General features: G+C 39.5%; 1 protein-coding gene across 2 annotated transcripts; it reads left to right on the top strand.

The window, feature by feature from the left end:
* The first annotated feature begins 578 nt into the window (after positions 1 to 578).
* tmem184a (transmembrane protein 184a) lies at positions 579 to 20,165 on the top strand. 2 transcript variants are annotated; one of them, XM_008280366.1, is made up of 9 exons: positions 579 to 1,005; positions 1,214 to 1,413; positions 6,420 to 6,585; positions 7,475 to 7,565; positions 9,642 to 9,717; positions 14,447 to 14,538; positions 15,926 to 16,095; positions 16,180 to 16,377; positions 18,598 to 20,165. In XM_008280366.1, exons 2-9 carry the CDS (start codon positions 1,216 to 1,218, stop codon positions 18,825 to 18,827), a joined length of 1,221 nt encoding a protein of 406 aa, XP_008278588.1. In that variant the 5' UTR covers positions 579 to 1,005; positions 1,214 to 1,215; the 3' UTR covers positions 18,828 to 20,165. The 2 variants fall into 2 exon arrangements, with proteins under 2 accessions (XP_008278588.1, XP_008278587.1); XM_008280365.1 differs by lacking the exon at positions 579 to 1,005 and having other exon boundaries at positions 1,195 to 1,413.
* Positions 20,166 to 20,221: the final 56 nt, after the last annotated feature.

Raw genomic sequence — 20,221 nt, 5'->3', positions numbered from 1 at the left:
CATAAAACATTAAGCAAACTCAGTGTAGATTCCAGGGTTGTAAATAATGTTTATTTCTATTTGCAATTGATATGAATATTTTCTCAATTAATTCGTCGTAAAATGTCAGAAAGTTGTGAGAAATGTTCAAGTGATGCCTTCCAGACCAACAGTCCAAAACCACTGAGTATTCAGATTAATATCAGAGCAGAAAATATTTGCAAAGTTGGAAATTTGGGTGATAGAGTCATTTAATATTAAAATTAAAGCTGATTATTTACTGACAACTCAACTCATATAGGTATACACGACTGTGTAGATCTTAGTCCATGACAGATCCCTATTACCCTTGTAAAGCTTATGTAACCTGTTTACTCAGGTGTTTATTGACCTTGACTTGATTCCAGAGTTTGAAATGTTTCCTCTTTCTTGTTTGATGCTGTGATTAAGGTAAGTGGGGGGAAAAATACTAAAAGATAAATATTTAGGAACAGAATGAAAGCTATAGTTTAATGTCAGAGTCGAGGATGAGCGCAATCTTTCCATGGTGTGTCAACGTGATGACGACACACGCAGAGCCCAGGCCACGTGACTCCTCCACCTGTGCCCAACCTGTTTATCTCTGCTGCTTCACCGCGTCGCCGCTCAACCACGCACAGTTTCTTCTAAAACTTTTGGCATTTTTCTTCTCGTTTAGGAGCTTAAACGACACACTCTACCGCAGTTTTTGAATGTTTTCTAACAGCTTTTGTTTGACTTTTTGCCCGCTGACTGTGCGGACTTCGACCTCGGTGAGGCACCTGTCTCAAACAAGGAAGTCTAGGCTGTTGAGTCCTCCGCGGATGAAGTCGACGGGCCGTTTGTAAATGGCAGTGAATGCCCTCTTTGCTTTATTCTAAAAAAAAAAAAAACACAGGCGTCCTTATACTCAGTGTTGATCCTGTAACGTTAGCTTGTGACAACCCTGGACTCTTTGTGGACAGTGTTCAAACGGGATAAAGCTGCTTCCTGTCTCTCCTGGACAAGGTGAGCTGCTGGTTGACTGTAGGAAAGTATGTGTGTCCTCCTTTAAATAAAGGAAGTAAGTTTGTTATTTACAAGCAATCTGTATTTTTTTTTTATCTTGTTCACAGTAACATTCATTCAGAAGGAAGTGCTCCTTACATTTTACCTGAAAGCCTCCCACTGACTTCTTCTGTTTTCTTTCTTTTTCATATGAACATTTCTCTCGAAGCCATGGATTCATCGGCTGACAACAGTTCCATCGTGCACCTGGCTGCACCAATTCTCCCAGACAAGTCAGACATCTCCAACATGACCATCATTCGAACAAGCAACGGGTCCATCGTGGATGAGATGTTTTTGAACACAATGACCGCTCAGGCCCTCTCAGGGATATTCGTGTGGTCTGCCTTGCTCATCACATGCCACCAGGTGAGTTTAGAGCACTTACACATGAATAACGAAGCCTGAAGAGACGAAAATCATTGCATGTAATGAGTAACGCAGCCTCAAAGCTTTCAGTGATGTAAATGTGTAATCAGAGATGGTTAGGGACCAACAGATTGCACCTCCCTTGCCAGAGGACAGAAACATATTCCTATATCCATATTAGTTTACAGCTCCAGTGCAGTGAATATAGTGTCTCGGCTTCCTATTCTCACACACACACACACTGATACTTTAGCTAGTTTTAAAAGTATTTGTTTCTGGGTTTAAAAACAAAACAAAAAAAATCTAGGCAGGTTTTAATGTCCCTGCTTTGAATGATTCCCCCGCTGCACTGTGGGGATGTTTTGCTTGCTTAATATCAGATTAAAATTGACAAAAAAAAATCCCCCTAGCTGATTATAGGACAATGAAATACACAGCAAGATGGCCAGGAAGAACTAAATGGCTCAACACAGACCACCTTTACCAAAAAACCATTTCCTCGCGGTTGTAAATAAGTGTTTCCTCTGGCGTGGGCGCGTTACATGCTGTGCGGAGATGATAGCTTATCATTATGGTTTTTATCATTTGCAGAGAATGCAGAAGGGTGCTGTGTGTTATCAGCAGGGAAATCAATTGATATTGAGATAACGTTTACGGCGTTATAAAGGATGAGGTTGTTTTCTTGTTCAACGTGGTTTTCATGTTGTGTAGCTGTAATAGTTCCAGATTTAGTTAATGATTTTACAATCCAAATACCAGCTGTGCGTCCATCTTTCAGCTGGATTTTACACCCACATTTATGTTAGCACACCCGTGCAACTTATTGTGTGTCGCGTAATTAATTAAAGAGTTGTTGTTTGTGTTGCTCGGGAAGCCTTTTGACACGCTCACAATGCATCAACGTGTTGCATGCAGTGATCCAAAAAACAATCTCCGTATTGGGAGTTGTGACTCAATATCCTGCAAATTGGTTTCTATCTTTTTTAATATAGTACGTGTTTGGCCAAAACACTTGCCAGCAAGACATTTTAATTGAACAAATAAATAGCAAGTGTTCCGCAGGGAGAGTGGAGCAGGTTTCCAACAGGCATCTTTTTTGTCACACGGGGAGAATAAAATGGTCTGCAGGACTAGTGTTGCAATGCTGCTGGTGTTTCATCTGAGCCGACTCCAGAGGATTGCTATAGACTTTTAAACTCACATTCTGAATACCAAACACAGATAGACAATGACCTTAGATCCTCTTTGCTGTAATGTTGCCGGTGCTTTTCGCGCTAGTAATCAGTGGAGTGTGGTTCATTTTTTACTGTGGTGGGCTTATTGGTCCCTGTGCAACTTGAAGCATTTGGGATTAAGAGCAACAGAATAGACTTATCTCCTATTGTACGGCTGTATTATGTTTTGCAAATGGCACCAGTGTTTACTTGCAATACGTAGATTCGCTTCTGTTTTAGGTTATTAATGTTCTCACATATGCGTTTGCCTTTGCTCTTAAATCTAGTGTCAGAGCAAAAACTGCACAAATAAGTCTCAGTGAGGTTTACTTGGGTTTTCATTCAGCATACAAATATGAATTCCTGTCAGGAAAAGCATGGGTTTTTCTGTGTTTTCAAGCAAATGGAGGGCATCAGTCTGCATTCTGCTTCACTTCACATGTAGAGATGGCCATCCCACCCCCACCCTCACGGTAATCAGGCTTTAATGTGCAGCCTCTAATGGGCATTTAATCAAGCTGCATGTGTCGAGTGGAGACGTTGAGCAGTCGTTTAAAAACATTTAAAATTTTAAAACGCCGCTGATGGTATGTTTAACATTAATATAGTGCAAAAAAGCCCACCAAGAAAACATTATTCTAATGACTGCTTGGAATACTGACAGAATGGGTGGACTTTTGAGAAGTTTTAAAGTAATTAGAATTTTCACTTATTTCTCAAAGGACAGCAAAAAAACCTTCAAGCACACCTATTGCTATATACAGGTGGGACTTTTTCATAAACACCATAGTAGCCATCTTCAGTGTTTTGATTATATTTGGGATAGAACTGCAACCAAATGGGATGCAAAAAATAAAGGCGAAATTTATAGAGAGAAAGTACTTAATGTTTTCTATTGCGGTATTTTTTTTTTCTAGTTGAAGTTGAACTTAGGCCTGTAACTAATGATTTTTATTTTTTTTTTCCATTTGATTAGTCTTTAAAATGATCGAAAATTGTGAAAATTCCCACCACAGTTTCCTAAATCCTAAGTATAAAACTAGCAGATATTCAGCTTGCAACCCAAGATGATTTTAAAAAGCCTGAAAAAGAAAAATATATTCAACATATTATTATATTGTGCGAATAAAGACTTGAACAGAATATTAAGAAAAGAGGCTGTCTGATTTTATTCTGCTTCAGATGACATTGCACTTCTACAAATTGTAATTATAGTGAGTTGGTTGTTGGATGAAGTACAATTTGAATATTGAAGTGATGTTGTTTTTATTTTATGTCTCCTCAGAGAGTTATGGTTATTAGTCGATGGCGTTTCAAGCTCAGTGTGAATTACTTGGATTGCCCCTCACACACAATTAGTTGACTAATGAGTCATAAGCAGCTTGGTCGACTGAGAAACTTTCAGTTGGCTAGTCCTTTTTTAAATTGTCTTTTTATGAAGGATGAGTCATCAGTTATTACTAGAAAACGATTGCCATCGTCTCTGGCACCACAATGATATTCCTCTAATATGCTTTGGTCTTTAAGAAGCGCTACAGTTTAAGAGCTCATTCTGCACGACTGCATTCATCTTCAGAGGGACAATAATATCGGAGAGACAGTTTGTCAGATTTTTCAATTATATCCGCTAATTATTTAGTTGAAGAGATCCTACGAGTATCAGTCAGAGAAGAAGTTATTTGATGGCAGATTAAATTTGCAATAACATATACTACTGAGATATTTCTCTTTCGTATTTCCCAACAGCTCCGTTGTTGGTTTGTTCATGTTGGTGCCATTAGCCACCATGGTCATGTGGTCTCATTACATCACCTGAGAGCTCTGAAAGTTTAACTGAACTTTCCTCATGCTGTCGAAAGCTTATCTCAGTCTGCTGACATACAGATCATACTGCACATACTTCATTTGCTTGAGGTTAGAATGGAAAAACGCGTCATTTAACTCAGCCTCGTCAACAGCTGTGCCTTTCCAGAGTAATTCCTAAATGTTACTCCTCATTGTTGGTGTAGAAATGTAAATTGTCGAGCCAATTCAGGTCTAAAAACTGAAAACAATGAACACTGGATTGTCCGCTGTTAGCTGTGTTGGTTTCTCTAAAGGTTGTCAGCTGCATTATATTACATTTGTAGAGGCCATATGAGGCCATGTGGAAGAGTTGTGTGTGTGTTAAATCTAAAGGTTAGGACCTTTATCGTCTCTGCGAAACAAAGTTTATTTACTGATCTTATTATCTGCCGCTGTATGGAAAGTCAGAGCTGCACAATGTAAGGTGTGGTCAGTAAGTTTGAAGCTCTAACGCACTGGGAGGTCATTAAATTGGGAGTTGGGTAATCTTTTATTCTAGACAACCTTGTTGCTGCATTTCAAAGTGGCAGACAGAACAAGTCAGTGCAAGATAAAATGTGGCCATAAATAATACCATCCAGATTAAAGGTTGGGTGTTTCACAGTCTTCACACTATTGTGGTTTATGTATCACTTCAGTGCTTTAGAAATATAACTAACACAGTTATTACTGCTACTGTTTTGCCTTCTTTTACCAAGAGTGTCTCATAAACTGAAACTGTGGATACTCAAGAATAAACAAGAATGTGTTCTGTTAATTGCCAGTATGCAATAGCAAGAAAAACAATGTGAACCTTTTGACTTGGTCTGCTGCAAACATGGTCATAAACTGTGATCTGATCTTCATCCTAGTCCCAGTGATAGACAAATGCAATGTGCCTAGGCGAATAACTCACAAGCATTTATAATTTATAACTCATTTTTTGCTTTTGAAGCTGGATGGCCACCTTTAGGGAGAGTGGCTACTCAATCGTCTCCATTTAAAGATCTGTCTGACTGTGGACTGATCAGTAAATGAACTCTGAGATCTTTGTAAACCTTTGCAGCTTTCTTCAAATGCAGTTCTTGATCACACGTCTTCTGAATGTCTTTTTTTTTTTATCAGCAGATGCTTCTTGTTAACAGTTTTTTTATTCTTTGTTATTATTATTATTATTATTCTGAGTTGCTGAAACCCACACCCACAAGCTTTCCTACTCCAATATGCTTATGCCGATGTCATTATCCTAGAGTCAATGCTTGAACGATGTATTCAGTCTTGACTTCAAGCCTTGACATATTCGCTCAACATCTTTGCTCATAGTTACTTATTTTCAGACAAATTTAGTCATAAATGCAGATAATTCCAAAGGATGTGCACATATTTTTCTTGCTATTTTAATAACATTACTCATCTGTAAAACTGCAAAGATGCAAATGTCAGCTTTAGAGCTTATAGGATTTACTGATTAATCAATTAGTCGATTTTGAGAAGGTTTGAAAAGCAATTAACGAAAATGCCACACAGTCTGTATTCTAGCTGTAGCTTTGTAAACTGAGGATTTCCTTCTTCATGGCTGTTTATTATCAATGCAAATTGAATATCTGTCATTTGGAACAGTTCTTCATGTGCACTCTCAGTTTGAACCTTGGGTACTAGGAAATTAAAATGGCTTTTTATTGATTTGTCAAATAATACCTTGAGTTAATAATTAATAATGAGAATAGTTGTGCAGCCTTCCTGATGTTCGTAGCCGTAGTTCCGTTGCCTAGTAAAAGCAGGCTACTTTTGTATGTATTTATATGAAGGCTACATTACATAATTTTAATCTGACACATCATGAGCTGAAGTAAGGTACCGTGTTATTTAAGTCTGCTCTATGATTTTGTGACAGTGCTTAACAAGGTCGTATTTTTTTTTTTCTTTTTCCCTGATGTTTTTTCTGCTTTCTCCATGTTTTCATTGTAGATCTATACACACCTTCGATCCTACACCGTCCCTAACGAGCAGCGCTACATCATCCGCATCCTGTTTATTGTGCCAATTTATGCCTTTGATTCTTGGCTCAGCCTCCTCTTCATCAGCAACGACCAGTATTATGTCTATTTTGATTCCATTCGAGACTGCTACGAAGGTAAGCATCCCAAGCCCTACATAATCTGCCTGATAGTCTCCTTTCTGAGCCGTCGCTGTTGTTTTCCTGCCCTCATATGTCAGATGGCAGCCGGGGGGGAGAAAACTAAAGAAGTGACCAAACTAGTTTTTCTCAGCAGTCATTGTGCTCATGTAGGTAACCCTCATTATTGGAGGTGTTACATTTCTAGGAGCATCCATTTTCTTCTCCTTTCTTGTTGTGCTTGTTGAACAGAACTTAGGGTGATTCATTGCAAGATTTGTTCAACGATTTTCAGCATGCAGCTATAATCTAGACCCTGTTCTCTAGACTGCAGTTTAATTGCCTTTGTACAGTGCAACAATAATTACGCGTTGAAGTTTGAAGACCAGCGCACTTCACCAGTGGCAAAGGTGAATGATATGAAAAATGGATTACAAGTAATTTGGGGGGAAAATAGGAAATACATTATTCAGGAGATTAGGTGCCAGTTTGCAGGCCAATTTTGTGGCTGATTAATAGTGCAGTGCATCCGAAAGAAGTTGAGACTAGAATACCACCAGCGGCTACAGCTAAAACATAATGAACCTTCTCTTGACTGGACACCATCTGCATTAGCTTCATTTAATCCCTCCTTAAATAGCAACAAAGGATTAGGAAGGGATTTCCAAGACACAGAACCCTTGGAAGCTTCTTAATGTAAGGACTGAAACGTTTATTGTTCCAAAATGTAGGACTAATTATTTTTATCATGTGGAAGTTTTTTTTTTCCTCTTAAATGATTTGACCTTGTCAGTGAAGTTATACTTGAAGGTGATGAGAAATTATTCTACAGTTAAAATCAAGGCATGAAATCAGTTTGATATTGGGTTAATAATAAAAGAAAAAACCTCTTCTCTTTGTGTTACAGCGTTTGTCATTTACAATTTCCTGAGCCTGTCCTTTGAGTATCTGGGAGGAGAGAGTGCAATCATGTCAGAGATCCGAGGGAAGCCCATACAGTGAGTGCTCTCAGCCCATTTTCACATGCAGCTGAGTGATAAATGTACATGCTGGACTGAAAGAGTTCTGTTAAATAATATGTTGACTCAGAAGTAAAAAAAAAAAAACATTTCAGCCTGACTGGAACAACTGTGGTATGGTTTTTCCTTTATGTTTATGATCATAAAAGGTCCAAAGGGCATTTATTGGCCTTGAATTAGCACTCGGTTTGAACACCGCTGCGGAAGTGCTGCCAATACACAGTCGGTCGTAGGTGACAGTTCTCCTCTATATCTGAGCTTTTGATCAGTCTTTATAGGCTGTGCTTTATGGCTGACTCAGCCACAGGGCAGCGGCTCTTTGCCTCGTTCATGAGACAATACAGACACTGATGTTGAGTCGTGATGAATGATGCCACAGCTTGACACCAGCAAGCAGAAAGAAGATACATGGTGTACATCTAGTTTGTAAAATGTTCACTTTGCTTTTACTGATCCTTTAGGATTTCCACAGACATCACATCATATTCGTAAGTCAGTGAGAAATTCCCAGCAAGTGATTTTTGACCAAAGGCGCTGTCTCTTCAAGTTAGAGCATAACTCATCCCAGTTAGGTTCAAGTAGAATGTGTTTTAATTAACGACATGGCAGATACATTAAATCATGTTGTCTGTGTGTACACAAAATTATTATAATCTGCTTGTTATGATAGTGGAAATTAAATAGTAGCACATTGAACCCAGTCCTATTCTAATGTACAGCAGATCAAGTTTAATAAGGCAGTCTCATTAATAAACCATGTTAAGTGTGAAAATACACCTTAGATACAGACAAGGTTTGTAGGAATCAAGGCAGAGAACAGTAAAGACCATTTCTGGCCTACAGGCAAATCTCAATTTGAATTTGTTTTGACTGCCCATCCTCTTATTTGCAAGTAATCTGGTTGCCTTGTAGTGCTATGGCATTGTCTACGTATCTGCAGGAAAACAGACAAAGTAAATCAATTAGAGGCACAGACATGAAGTAAATAATGAAGTATTGTTCAAAAAACGAGACAATTTCTTTTGTATAATCTGATGGTTAAGAGCACGAAAAGCCCCTAAAGTGCTGCGAACAGCACCTGAGGTGAGTGAGGCGGAGAATGCTCTGTAGCTGCACCTGACTGATTGTGAGCTGTTGTTTAGGATCAGGCTGAGTTTAGTCCTAATCTTCCTCCGCCGCTGCCTCCGTGCTCAGCCTTGCAGCACAGCCCAGTCTTTCTCGCCAGTTTTATTTAATCCGTCTGCCTTCTCCAACCCCTAACACATCTCCTAACACCAATGACTAAGCGATAATACTAACAAATAATAGTAACAATGAGTTACCCGAATACACTCATATAAGAGTGTTTTTAAGAAAAAGTCTAATTTAGCAGTTTTCGTTCAGTTTCTTAATGTTGTCAGAGCAGTCCAGCTTTAAATCTACAAGACATGACCTCGTGTACGTGTCACATATGAACCATGAGCACATGAAATAGCAGTAATATTGATGTTGTGCTCTACATACGTATATACAAATGTAAAGTGTATATATACAGTATGTTAGATAAAATAATTAAAGTCAAGTTTATTGGATGTGCATCAAGGATTTTCTTGATTACGCATAATATGATACAAGCATCTTACAGGTTAGACTTTTATAGCTTTGCATGAACTATGGCCGTGACTATTTTTAAACTGATCGTTCTTAAACTAAAGCAGGGATGTCAAGAAGTGGTGCAACTACTTTAAGCATGTTTGTTATTATCGTTTTATCAGCAGCTCATTTAAAAAAATAAAGCCAAGTGCTCATCACAGTTTCTCTCAGTCCAAGGTGACATAAACCAATGCAGTGACACTAAAATGTACACATTTCTGAATTGTGGTGCTTGAAAAATGACTCAAAGTAGCTTATTTGAGGTCTAATATCAACAAAAACTAAACATTTTTAATGAATGTGTTTTATTAAGCATGAATCCCTATTCTGCATACAGTTTGTAGGCTCACACTCATTTCTGTTACCCGATGTTTCCAGCATTGACATCACACAGTAACTCATCTCCTCCCGTTGTCTTCGCAGGTCAAGTTGTCTCTACGGTACATGCTGCCTCGTCGGAATGAGCTACTCCATCGGCTTTTTAAGATTCTGCAAACAGGTGAGCTTCAGTCATCTCCTTATCTCTGCTCTGGAGATGCTCCTTTTGACCACCGATGCAAACAGACACAGAAGGAAAACAAGAACACATCAAATTGTCATTATGAAATAAATAAATAAACCGACAAACAATACCGTGATGTAAATTACCATTCTGCCCAGGGTCCCCAGACTGCTTTAAAATGACAGCTGTTATAATTGACTGTGTGCTTTTCAGGGGATAACATCCAATGGTTTAAAAAGGGGTACAAGGGAGAGAAAAAAAAAAAAGGAAAAACAAAAGCAATTGAGGCCAGGTGAAAACAGTTTGATAATAAACACAGAGCGATGATATGAGCTGTCAGCGCAGAGCTCCTTTCCAGTGTCTTGGGATGCTGCACAAGCTTCCAGTAACACTGATGGATATTGAAACTGAGAGTTATGACTTCAAAACAAAATACATGGTGAAATGATTTTTTTTTTTTTTAAAGAACAGAGTGATAAACACTCCATGTGCCTCAACAGGAACCTTACGTGAAGTGCTTTAAAAGAAAAACCTCTGGTGGCGAATGAGAAAACGATTAAAGATCAGCACTGTGGATTTTACACAGGAGTATTGCACTAAAACTCTAATCATTTTTGTGTCGTTTTGTCGGTTAGAGTTTATGTTGTGAAAGTTTTGTAGTAGATAAAGTTTTTATTGCCCTGCTTTTTAAATGGGCCATTCTCATTGACATTCATTCAACATTCAGGAGTCAATATATTGAGCAGTTTAGGAATTAAATGTTGTTTTGCAGGTCGAGACTGAAGTGATTTTAACACTTGCTGTCATACATGTTAATTCATTCAAACTAATCACTGAAGCACTCTATATATACTCTAGACTAATCACATAATGTTGTGATTTGGGGTAAGAAAACACCGGTGTGTTCTCGTCGGGAGAGAATTTGAGGTGAGGTGAGTTAAAATATCTTCAACGGCTCCTTGCAACAGAGTACTAAAACTGGCAGAGCACAAGATCTGATAGGCCTTGATCCGTTTTTGGAGGGTAAAAAGCATTAAAATTCTTTGCACGTTTCGGGGAAGCTTCGCTGTGTCATTAGAAGAGGGCTTAACAAATGAATCACTGATATGGAAAAGCAGCCTAGAGTTATGTTGGTTCTTGAAGATAAGGTTAGAGGATAAGCTGCTCTTACATCCTAAACTGTTTTTTGACATTTCAGTTATAAGTCATTTATCATATCGTGGGATGCTTCAGGGAATCATTTTCATAAAACTGGGTACAAGTGGGAATCTCGTGGCGCCCAGGGACAGCTGTTGTGCCTGTGATGGCCATTTTGTGTCCAAATTAATAAACCGTTAAGTGCAAATGGGTGTGACTGCCTGGGTACTGCAGTTTTGGTAGCGTAAACTGGCTGCTACAAATTCAATTATATTATAGGTATATATGGGAATACTGAATTAGAAAGTAGGTGATACTTGAACTGATATTTTTATCCCAACAATACACCGAATAGCAATGTAATTTTAAAATGTCAGTAGGGTTGCTTATATTGATAAATAATAAAGCATCATAACATGAATCTGCAGCTTCCCATGGCTTTGCACATTTCAGCTTATTATTTTGCAACCTAACTGTTTTTTTCTTCACTCCCATCGCTCTTTTGTTTGCATTGTCTTTTTTTTGCCACAGCTGTTATGCAAACGGACACAGTTTGTGACGAGCTGCTTAGGATGGTGCAGCATTTAGCAGTGAAAGAGCCAATTATTTCCCTCAGGAGCTGGTAGACACTTAAAAACGGCTGGAAAAAAAAGGCTGAATGTTGGACGCAGCTTCTCGACATGACCAGACACACGACTCCAAATGAATGGTGATGCTGCTACACGACTGTTGGATGCATAAACAGCAGCTGTTGCTGATATGTCAATGATGTGTTCACACCGTGCTCCCAAGTGGGTGGAGGGGAAAATTTTTTTTTAAAAATCAGGTACTGCTGGTTTAAACAATGGCCGACTACAAGAACTCTTCTTGCTTCCTTCAAAAGCAGGAAAAAGAAAAAAACAGTAGTAGAAATACAACAGGAGTTGATGTGTCTATTAAGAAATACTTGATGTTGAGCAGAGATTTTATCGGAAAGATCGCAGAGTTCTCAGAAATTAAAGATGCAGGAGTGATGGGTAGCAGCAAAAAGAGAAAAGTATGAATCAGCAGGTCTGATACACGCAGTAGATTTCATGAGTAACTACTGCCGCTCTGAAGAGTTTTGGAGGTCTGTTTGTAATCATACTGTATATAGAAGTTAAGTGAAGCAAACATGGTAGTGCCTTACACCTGCATCCTTTCTAACAGCCAGCAGGAGGCGACTCCTCTGGTTGCCAAGAGAAGTATGGTTCAATGGAAGTCTGACACGATGACTGTACTTGACCCTTAGTTTGTTGCATGGTACTTATGAATTCATGCCCTCAAGTAAAATAGACAATAAAACTAAAGCAAATTAGATGATAAAGCCGGGTATCTTCTAGAGCGTTGCTATATGGACGCTTATTGACTGATGCCCCTCCATCAGCTCATAGTGTCTCGTACAGTGTCCTTCAGTTCTCAGTCAAATTCATCCCTCATTCATTACGTCTGGTTTCCAAAGCCAAACTCGAGGCTTAAAAACAGCAATTCTCATGCTAATGAGTTTTTCATATACAGTCCATGTTTGCAATAGAGTAATTAGAGCGATGTTGCTGTTTTAACAATGAGCTTTGTTGACAGTTGATAAAAATGCTTCAGGCCATTTCTAGCTGTGAATTTTCAATGAGATTTTATGAAACCCTCTGAACCCCAAACAGCTTCTACGTGGCCCCATTTTCACTCACTGTGGGCTCATTTTTCATTGCAATGTAAAGTCCTACACTTCCATGGAAACAACACAACCATGGCTGGAAGTAGAAATATCTCAAAAATGTCCTTTGTGCAGTCCAGCAGAGTTGGCGTTATAACACAGTTGTTCCACATGCTATTGAGGTTTTGCTGCTTACATTTTTATTTTGTTTTTGTCCTTGTCTCTCATCTGCTCTGTGTTAACACTGCCTGCAGTTCAGCCGAAAAGCCTTTTCGTCATATGACTTTTGGTCACAGCTGAGTCACTCATCACTTCATGGTTGCACTGAGAAGCCCAGAATCTTTTCTTTTTTTTTTATTTACAGAATTTGATGTAAAATTGATGAGTTTGTTTTCTTACATGAGCCACGTGGGATACATTGATTTTTGATGAAATATCACAGTTAAGGTTATTTCTGCACCCTGACAGAACATCACATCGCAGATTAGTTCAAGTACCAACAGTAAATTGAAAATCTGACAAATTTGTTTCTGTTTTTACAGTTTCTAGCTCTGATAAATGGTGCAATTTTGGTGGTAACTTGCCTTTCAAACTTGCCAGCAGGATTGGGAATTCAGAGGGTTAATTTTCATGGAAAATGCCGACAGGTTGCTCATAAAAATGGAAAAAGTCAAGTGTGGCAACACATAACCCTCTGATGCACTAAAATTTTCAATATAGTTGCTAGTCACACAGCTGACATGCATGTAGAAATAGAAATGTCCTGCTATCTTACATTTGTATCATGAAATGCCGTGTGGCTTAGCTTGATTAAAGTTTATTACTAGGTCTCTAAAGACCCTTGATTACATGGATGCAGTAATTGATTCTGAATTAAATTGAGGCAGAAACCCTGGTTGACTTCTAATCCGCTGCCATTATGAGCGTGCGTTGTGTTTTGAATATCAAGCATGTCAGGTAGTGTCATAGCAAAATATTTTCTTTGAGGATATTCAGAGTGACAGTCTGGCGGTCGAACAATAGTAGAGTAGTAAGTAGAGACTGTTAGTACTAAAATCTTCTAAGTGAATGTGTACTATAAATGACCCGTTGCTGCCATTTTCCCAAGCCCGCTCGGCTGGTCAAGTTGAAGTACTGCAGCAGTGATGGGAGTCTGGAGCAGCCTGTCCGATTGGTTAGGTCAGGCTCCAGTACACAACACCTGTCCTACAGTTATATATCCATGCGAGCCTCCATCTTTTGTTGTCCCATCAACATTAACACGTCACTGTCTCCGGGTTTACGATGATCATTTGAAGGCAAAGCCACTTTAAAAAAACAATGCATTGCATGGCTTACAACGATTTTTCTTCAGTATTTTAGGTCTCTGTGTTAAAGCAATAGTTCAAACTGGAATCGTTCCATCTACGGGGAAACTGGAGTTGAAAAAAAAAAAAAAATTGCTTTCCATTGAGGTGTTGTTGCCGGACAGTTTCTTGGCTCTGAGCAATTGCCAGACAAGCATCAAAGATTCCAGGAAGCTACTGCTCAGAGCCAAGAAATAATCCAACACATAACCCCTCATAAAACAGGGAATCGCCTTTTAACCTGTTTATTAGTGAACCTGAGTTGTGCTAGTCGATGGATGTTGTCATTTTCAGACCGGTTAGCCGTTCCACTGTATTAAGTTAATGTATTATCTGTACTGAAAAGGAATAAGCTTGTTGTGCGGTGAGTGTATACACAGTAAAAAAAAAAAATAAAAAAGCATTCTGATGGTTAGAGGTAAAAACTACCACTATTTGTAAATACACACCTTACATTCACAAATCTTTCCCGTCTAATTAGATGTGCAAACAGGTTCTGACGTCCTCTTCCTTCTCGGTGTCCTTGTTTGTCGTCTCTTCGATGTCTCACTCTGAATTGTAATGTGTTCTCCAGGCGACTCTGCAGTTCTGCGTTGTCAAACCCATCATGGCAGCCATCACCATCATCCTGCAGGCCTTTGGCAAATATCACGATGGAGATTTTAAGTGAGCAGCACCTCTCTTTGCATTTCATTCTTTATGTATCGTACACATCCACGTCATTGCCAGGAGGTTTGTTTGCTGTTTACACGCACATGGAAACAATTTGGAAATGCAGATAATTATATCACCTCTTCACAGTCGGCACGGTGAAAAATGTCTGGATTAGTTGGAGTTAAAAGTGATGGGTTCAAACTTTGCAGGTACTCTGCTGCATGTTGTCCCAGTTGTGTCACTGTCACTGCCATAATCTCAGCTTCTTGGGTATTGTTCATATTGCAACAAGTAATTCAAAGGGTTTTTGCAATAAGGGCTGAAGAACTTATATTGCCACTTTTTCCCCAATGGTAGTAAGTGTTTTAAAATGAAGCCTCTTAATTCTTATCATATGTTACACTAGGCGAATTCTAAGAAGAGCGGCACTACTTCATTTCATATTTCTGCTTTTGTATGTCAAGTGATACAAAGGCTGGGGCTAAATTGCAGACTGATAAATTTAATTCAAGTGTATCTCAGTGCTTCACATGAGCCGGTAAGGGTCTCAACAGAATACGAAGAGGGTAATATATTGAATAAAAGTGTCTTTAGCGTAAAATCAAACGCTATAAAAATCTGCAGTCCATAAATTCCGCCTGACTTCTTTTCAGGTGCTCTTCTTCCGCCTCTCCGTTCAGTGTCTCTTTCTGAGGATTCAGCTGTGACAACACTTGTTTCAAAACTACTCAGAGGAAGCACAGAGTTCAATGAGAGCTGCATGCTGAAGTTTCCAATCAGCTTTATATTGTCACCCTCTTACTGTCAAGCTAAACGATAGACTTTATTTGATGCTTCCTCTTATTTTCCCATATACTTCAACAGCAAAATTAGCAGGCAGAAATAAAAGTTTTTTTTGTTTTTTTCCTTTTTTTCATGGCTTTCTTTAAGCGCCGCAGCAAAGACCACGATGATTCACAGATTGTTTACTTATTCGCTTTCAGCCAACCATGCACTCTGTACTGCATGGGAGTAATTAGTGTAGTCACAGCTGAGTCCTCAGAGAGGCTCTCTAGAATGCGAAAAGGGTGGAAAGGCGGACTGACAATCAAATATAGATATCTGCCTGTTTATCAGATGAATCCTGGAAATAAGAGGACCTTGTACAAACGAGCTTTAACTTCTTGTTTAAAGAAGATGACAAAAAGATGCCTGCTGTTCATGCAATATGGCTGATATATCATCAGACTTAAGCAGTCTTTTTTTATTCAGCCCTAAGTTACAAATGGAATCAAAACTGAACAAGTAATTACTATCAAGAAACTTAAGGAACCTTCAGTATGCAGACATGTTATGTTGATCACCAACACATGATTTCAAGTTTGTAAAGTCACCATCTTTCAATTCTTTTTCTGTGCAGTGTGAACGGAGGATACCTGTATATCACAATCATCTACAACTTCTCAGTCAGCCTGGCCCTCTACGCTCTTTTCCTCTTCTTCTTCGCAACAAGTGACCTGCTCAGGCCTTATGAACCAGTGCTCAAATTTCTCACAATTAAATCCGTCATCTTCCTATCCTTCTGGCAAGGTAAGATTGCCTCTCCTCTTTTTTTTTTTTCATTCATTACCAGCGTCTATAAACTCAGAGAGAAAATGTTGCTCCTTTCCGTAGGAATGGTCCTCGCCATCCTGGAGCGCTGCGGTGTCATTCCCAACGCGCTTTTCATCGAGGGACACGAGGTCGGCGCCGGCACCGTGGCAGCAGGCTGGCAAAACTTCATCATCTGCATTGAAATGTTCTTTGCTGCCATTGCCCTCCGATACGCCTTCACCTGCACTGTCTACCAGGAGAAGAAGAACGACGTGCCAGGTGAGTGATGCGGCTTATACAGGGAGCAGGGAAAAGCAGCTGGAGCGATTGTTACCTCTTGTCCTCTTTACCTCGCCTTGGAAATATGTTGACAATTCCCGAGGCTAATTGCCTCTCTCCACTACAGAATAAGGACTGACACAGACTTGAAAGTGTTGGAAATAACAGTAATTGCATTGCTGTGTACCTTTAGGCCAATCACACTGATTTTTAGAGTTAGATTCACTATTCATCCCCCTTTTTCAACTGATACAGAAACTAAGATGTGCGTTTATTTGTGACTTAAATGCAGTGCTGTGGTGAGCTAGGTGGCAGTCAGGTTGCAGGGGCAGCAATCATCCCAAGGGTAAACATCGATACTAAATAGCTCAGAGGACGCTTGCCATAAAAGAAACGCAGAGAAGTATGGAGAGAAATTCAAATCCGCAGTACATTATATAAAACCAAGAGAAACGGCGTCTGTAATTGTGTCATTTGTCCTGTTTTGAAAAAATGCTCAACTGTCTACCATATAGAAACGCTGCATGTTGATGAATGCGAAATACTTCAAGTTGATATGATCAAAGAAAGTAAAAAACAACAAATTGTTGGTTTTCCTGCCTGTATTGGAAAGAAACTGGTTACCCATCCTGTGGTTTCGACTGAGTATCATCACAACATTGCTCCAAAGTGAGCATCTGATTATTAAATGTCATTCTTCGGGTTTAGTGTTATTACTTCAGTCACACGGTTTCCTTCTATAACTTTTGGGCAATAACATTAGCATTCCCTCAGGCACTGACATGTTTGATTGCAGAGGTCTCCACACCTCTGGTTTACTGTTCCCCTGCTTCAGCCTCGTGGAGCGGGAAAGGCAAGCTGTAAGGAGAAACTCAGTAGACCGTGTCTAACCACCCTGTACCCCCTCCAACCCCACTTTGCCCTTCTTTTTGCCACCTCCAAAAGCCAATCCAGACAACACTGCCAGTGACCCTGAAACAGAAGGCCGAGGATGTCTGCCGGCTCGCTTTTTTTTTTTTCCCTTTGGAGATCCTTTTAGTTCTGGGGTAAATGCAGCTTGGCTCATAGCTGGATGCTCAGGGAATATCAGAGAAGACAGTGACTGAATTGTGTTCAGGCTGTATGTAGATAGATATAGACCACAGCCTCTGAAAAAGCAGAAAGGAATAAGACATACCTATTTAGTGTTTGTTTTTTAGATTACTGCTACTGTGTATGGCTTTGGACAGACAGTAGCATTGAAATATTAAGTCATTTGACTCCAAATCCGGTGCCCAAAAAATAGTAATGACACAGATTAGCATTAGAGTTTTTAGGTAGAGTCTTAAGTAATTTTTGGAATATGAACCTGCTGAACCCTAAAATCCTCCGACAGGGTTGAAAGGCACATCAACAAATGACACCGTCTGTCATTGCCAGAAACTGTAAAAACATAAAGAATCATCAGATTTTCAGCTCTCCAAAGGTCCTTGAACTGCTCTGTGACAGTCCAATGACAAAAATTAAGGAACTGAAGTGAACCGCAGGCTGTGTGTACACGGTGTGAAAACAAATAGAAAATGCTACTTTGTCCCAGTGTTGGTAAGACCTTGGGGCACTTGGACAAACTTTTGTACGTGTTTATTCCTTTTTTTTTTTAGTTTTTGTAACATAAAGAAATCTTCTTTTTTTTTTCCTTTTAAAATGTATTATGCTGCACAGAATGGGTTCCAGTGTCTCTACTTCTAGCCAGGGCTGTGCTGTTTCCATCGAGGTGCAGGACTCTATATTGCAGTTGCCAACAGTGAGGAAAAAATGTGAAACTACCAAAAAACAACACCCAGAAACATGCTTGGGGTTTAGAGGGTTAGTAAAGGTCTGTAGGTTGGACGGTCTGAAGATGTGGGGAATTTGTAATGAACATTTGTTGCACTGTTTTACCATTTTAAAGATTAGCAATGAATTAAAAAGCAAAATGATGTACTTATCTAATGTACACAACAGCTCAGCATGCTGCTAGGCATTTTTTTTTCATCATTCATCTTGTTTTCATTTTCAAGAAATATTATTTAATCCTGCTTTGAAACAACTTTGTGTTTTTTTTCGACTCAAATTGGCCTCGATTTCACATCTGCTTCCTCTTATTTGTATTCAGACAGATCCCTTTTCTCAGGGATTTAAACCTGCAACATTGCAGTCACAGGAAATACTGTCTGACCCGTGCCTGTGTTGTTTCTGCAGAGAACATCCCCCCAATGCAGAGCATCTCCAGTGGTCTGAAGGAAACCATAAACCCGGGAGACATGGTACAGGACGCCATCCACAACTTCTCCCCAGCCTATCAGCAGTACACCCAGCAATCCACACAGGAGGTGACCCACCCCAGCGCTAACGGAAAAGTGGCTACGGGCAACAAGGGCTCCCACAAGTCTGACAAAATCATGCTGATTACATCTGATGACGAGTTCTAGGCATATTTCTAGCGAGATCCAGGTTTCTGTGCCCCCGCCACCTCCATCTCTGACCTCCTGGGGAGCCAGCTGTATTGCATATCTCACAGAGCTGGATGAAACCCAGGTGTTCCACGATCCCAGTATTTCTAAATGGACTGCTGTCTTCTGCCCTACTTTAAAGATAATTTAAACCACCAAAGAGGAGGATGAAATATAATACAGTTAAAATCAATAGCCAGAGAACTGATCTGTCTCCATCTCGGGATTAATAACTGCATGAAAATGACATGTCACCTTCACTGCATCAGAGTTCGGAGCTGTGCATTTTCTCTAAATCGAGCTGCTGCTGCTGCTGGATGTTCAGCCGAGTCCCTGATGCTGATTCTGTCATTATGTCCCTGCTTGCTCTCTGGCCATGTGAAGTGCGCTCCCACTGATTCATGTCAGTTTCAAAGAGGAGATGATTAATACGTGACTCCAGGTGGGAAGCAGGGAAGCCGGCGATGGCTGAGAATGGCACTTCATGGACCGTTTCTCGCGTCTCCTCGTTTGAAGTATTTGCTGAGCATTCCTCTGCATGATTTCCTGACAAATGGAAGGATTTGTTCAAAGACACATTAGTTTTGGAGCAGGCACTTCAAGCTGCAGACTGCGCTTCACAATCCTTTGTATCTACCACAGCAGAGACAAATTGGATAAACCCGTCTCCTGCAAAGTGGGAGCTATATTATTCACATTAATTTTCTCACTGTGCAAAAGAGTGTAATTCAGTGCAACGAGACAGCTGTTTAACAGATGCTAACAGTTCTCTTTTTTGCAGCTTCTGCACTATTGTAAATGCTTTTGACAGAGATTTATGTGATTGAGAAGTTCACACCACTATTCAAAATATAAGTCCGCGTTCCTCGGATTATGATGTACAAAATTTGATTAGTGTAAATTGTGATGTTTAATATGTTTGTTTGGAAGATGACAGGAAAAGATCCTAATGTATTTATTGTGTGTAGTTCAGGCGTAGTTCGATGAAACAGAAATGTGGGCAAAGAGAAGAGAAACACAATGAAATCTTTATGCTTTTAAGAGAATTTTTGATACTTTCTCTTCTCTTTTCTTCACTAGAAATGTTATCAATCTGTGTCAATGCAAGACATGTGACTTTTTAAACAGATTAGTTATTTGAGACCAATTTTTTGTATATCAAGTCCTAGTTTTATATTCTCTTGTGCCAATAAAAGCTGTCTGGGAAAGCAGAAATGATTTTACAGCTAGGTACAAAATGACTTAAAATAGTATCATCTTTGTCTTGTTTGGCACTAATGCAAAATAAAGTAATTGTTTTTGCCTCTGTAACTTGCACATGGTGAACTGAGTAGCTGAAATGCTTAATAAGGAAAAAGCTTTATTTGAAAGTA

Source organism: Stegastes partitus, unplaced genomic scaffold, assembly GCF_000690725.1.
Source record: "Stegastes partitus isolate 25-593 unplaced genomic scaffold, Stegastes_partitus-1.0.2 Scaffold191, whole genome shotgun sequence".
NCBI classification, from domain to species: Eukaryota; Metazoa; Chordata; class Actinopteri; family Pomacentridae; genus Stegastes; species Stegastes partitus.
The sequence above is the reverse complement of the archived record's forward strand: the minus strand, read 5'-3'. Positions and strand labels throughout refer to the sequence as shown.

Excerpts from the sequence above, each read along its gene's own strand:
- tmem184a (XM_008280365.1), top strand. The coding sequence starts at position 1,195 with ATGAACATTTCTCTCGAAGCCATGGATTCATCGGCTGACAACAGTTCC. Across the intron at positions 9,718-14,446 it reads TTTTAAGATTCTGCAAACAG|GCGACTCTGCAGTTCTGCGT; the intron begins GTGAGCTTCAGT and ends TGTGTTCTCCAG. Across the intron at positions 14,539-15,925 it reads TATCACGATGGAGATTTTAA|TGTGAACGGAGGATACCTGT; the intron begins GTGAGCAGCACC and ends TTTTCTGTGCAG.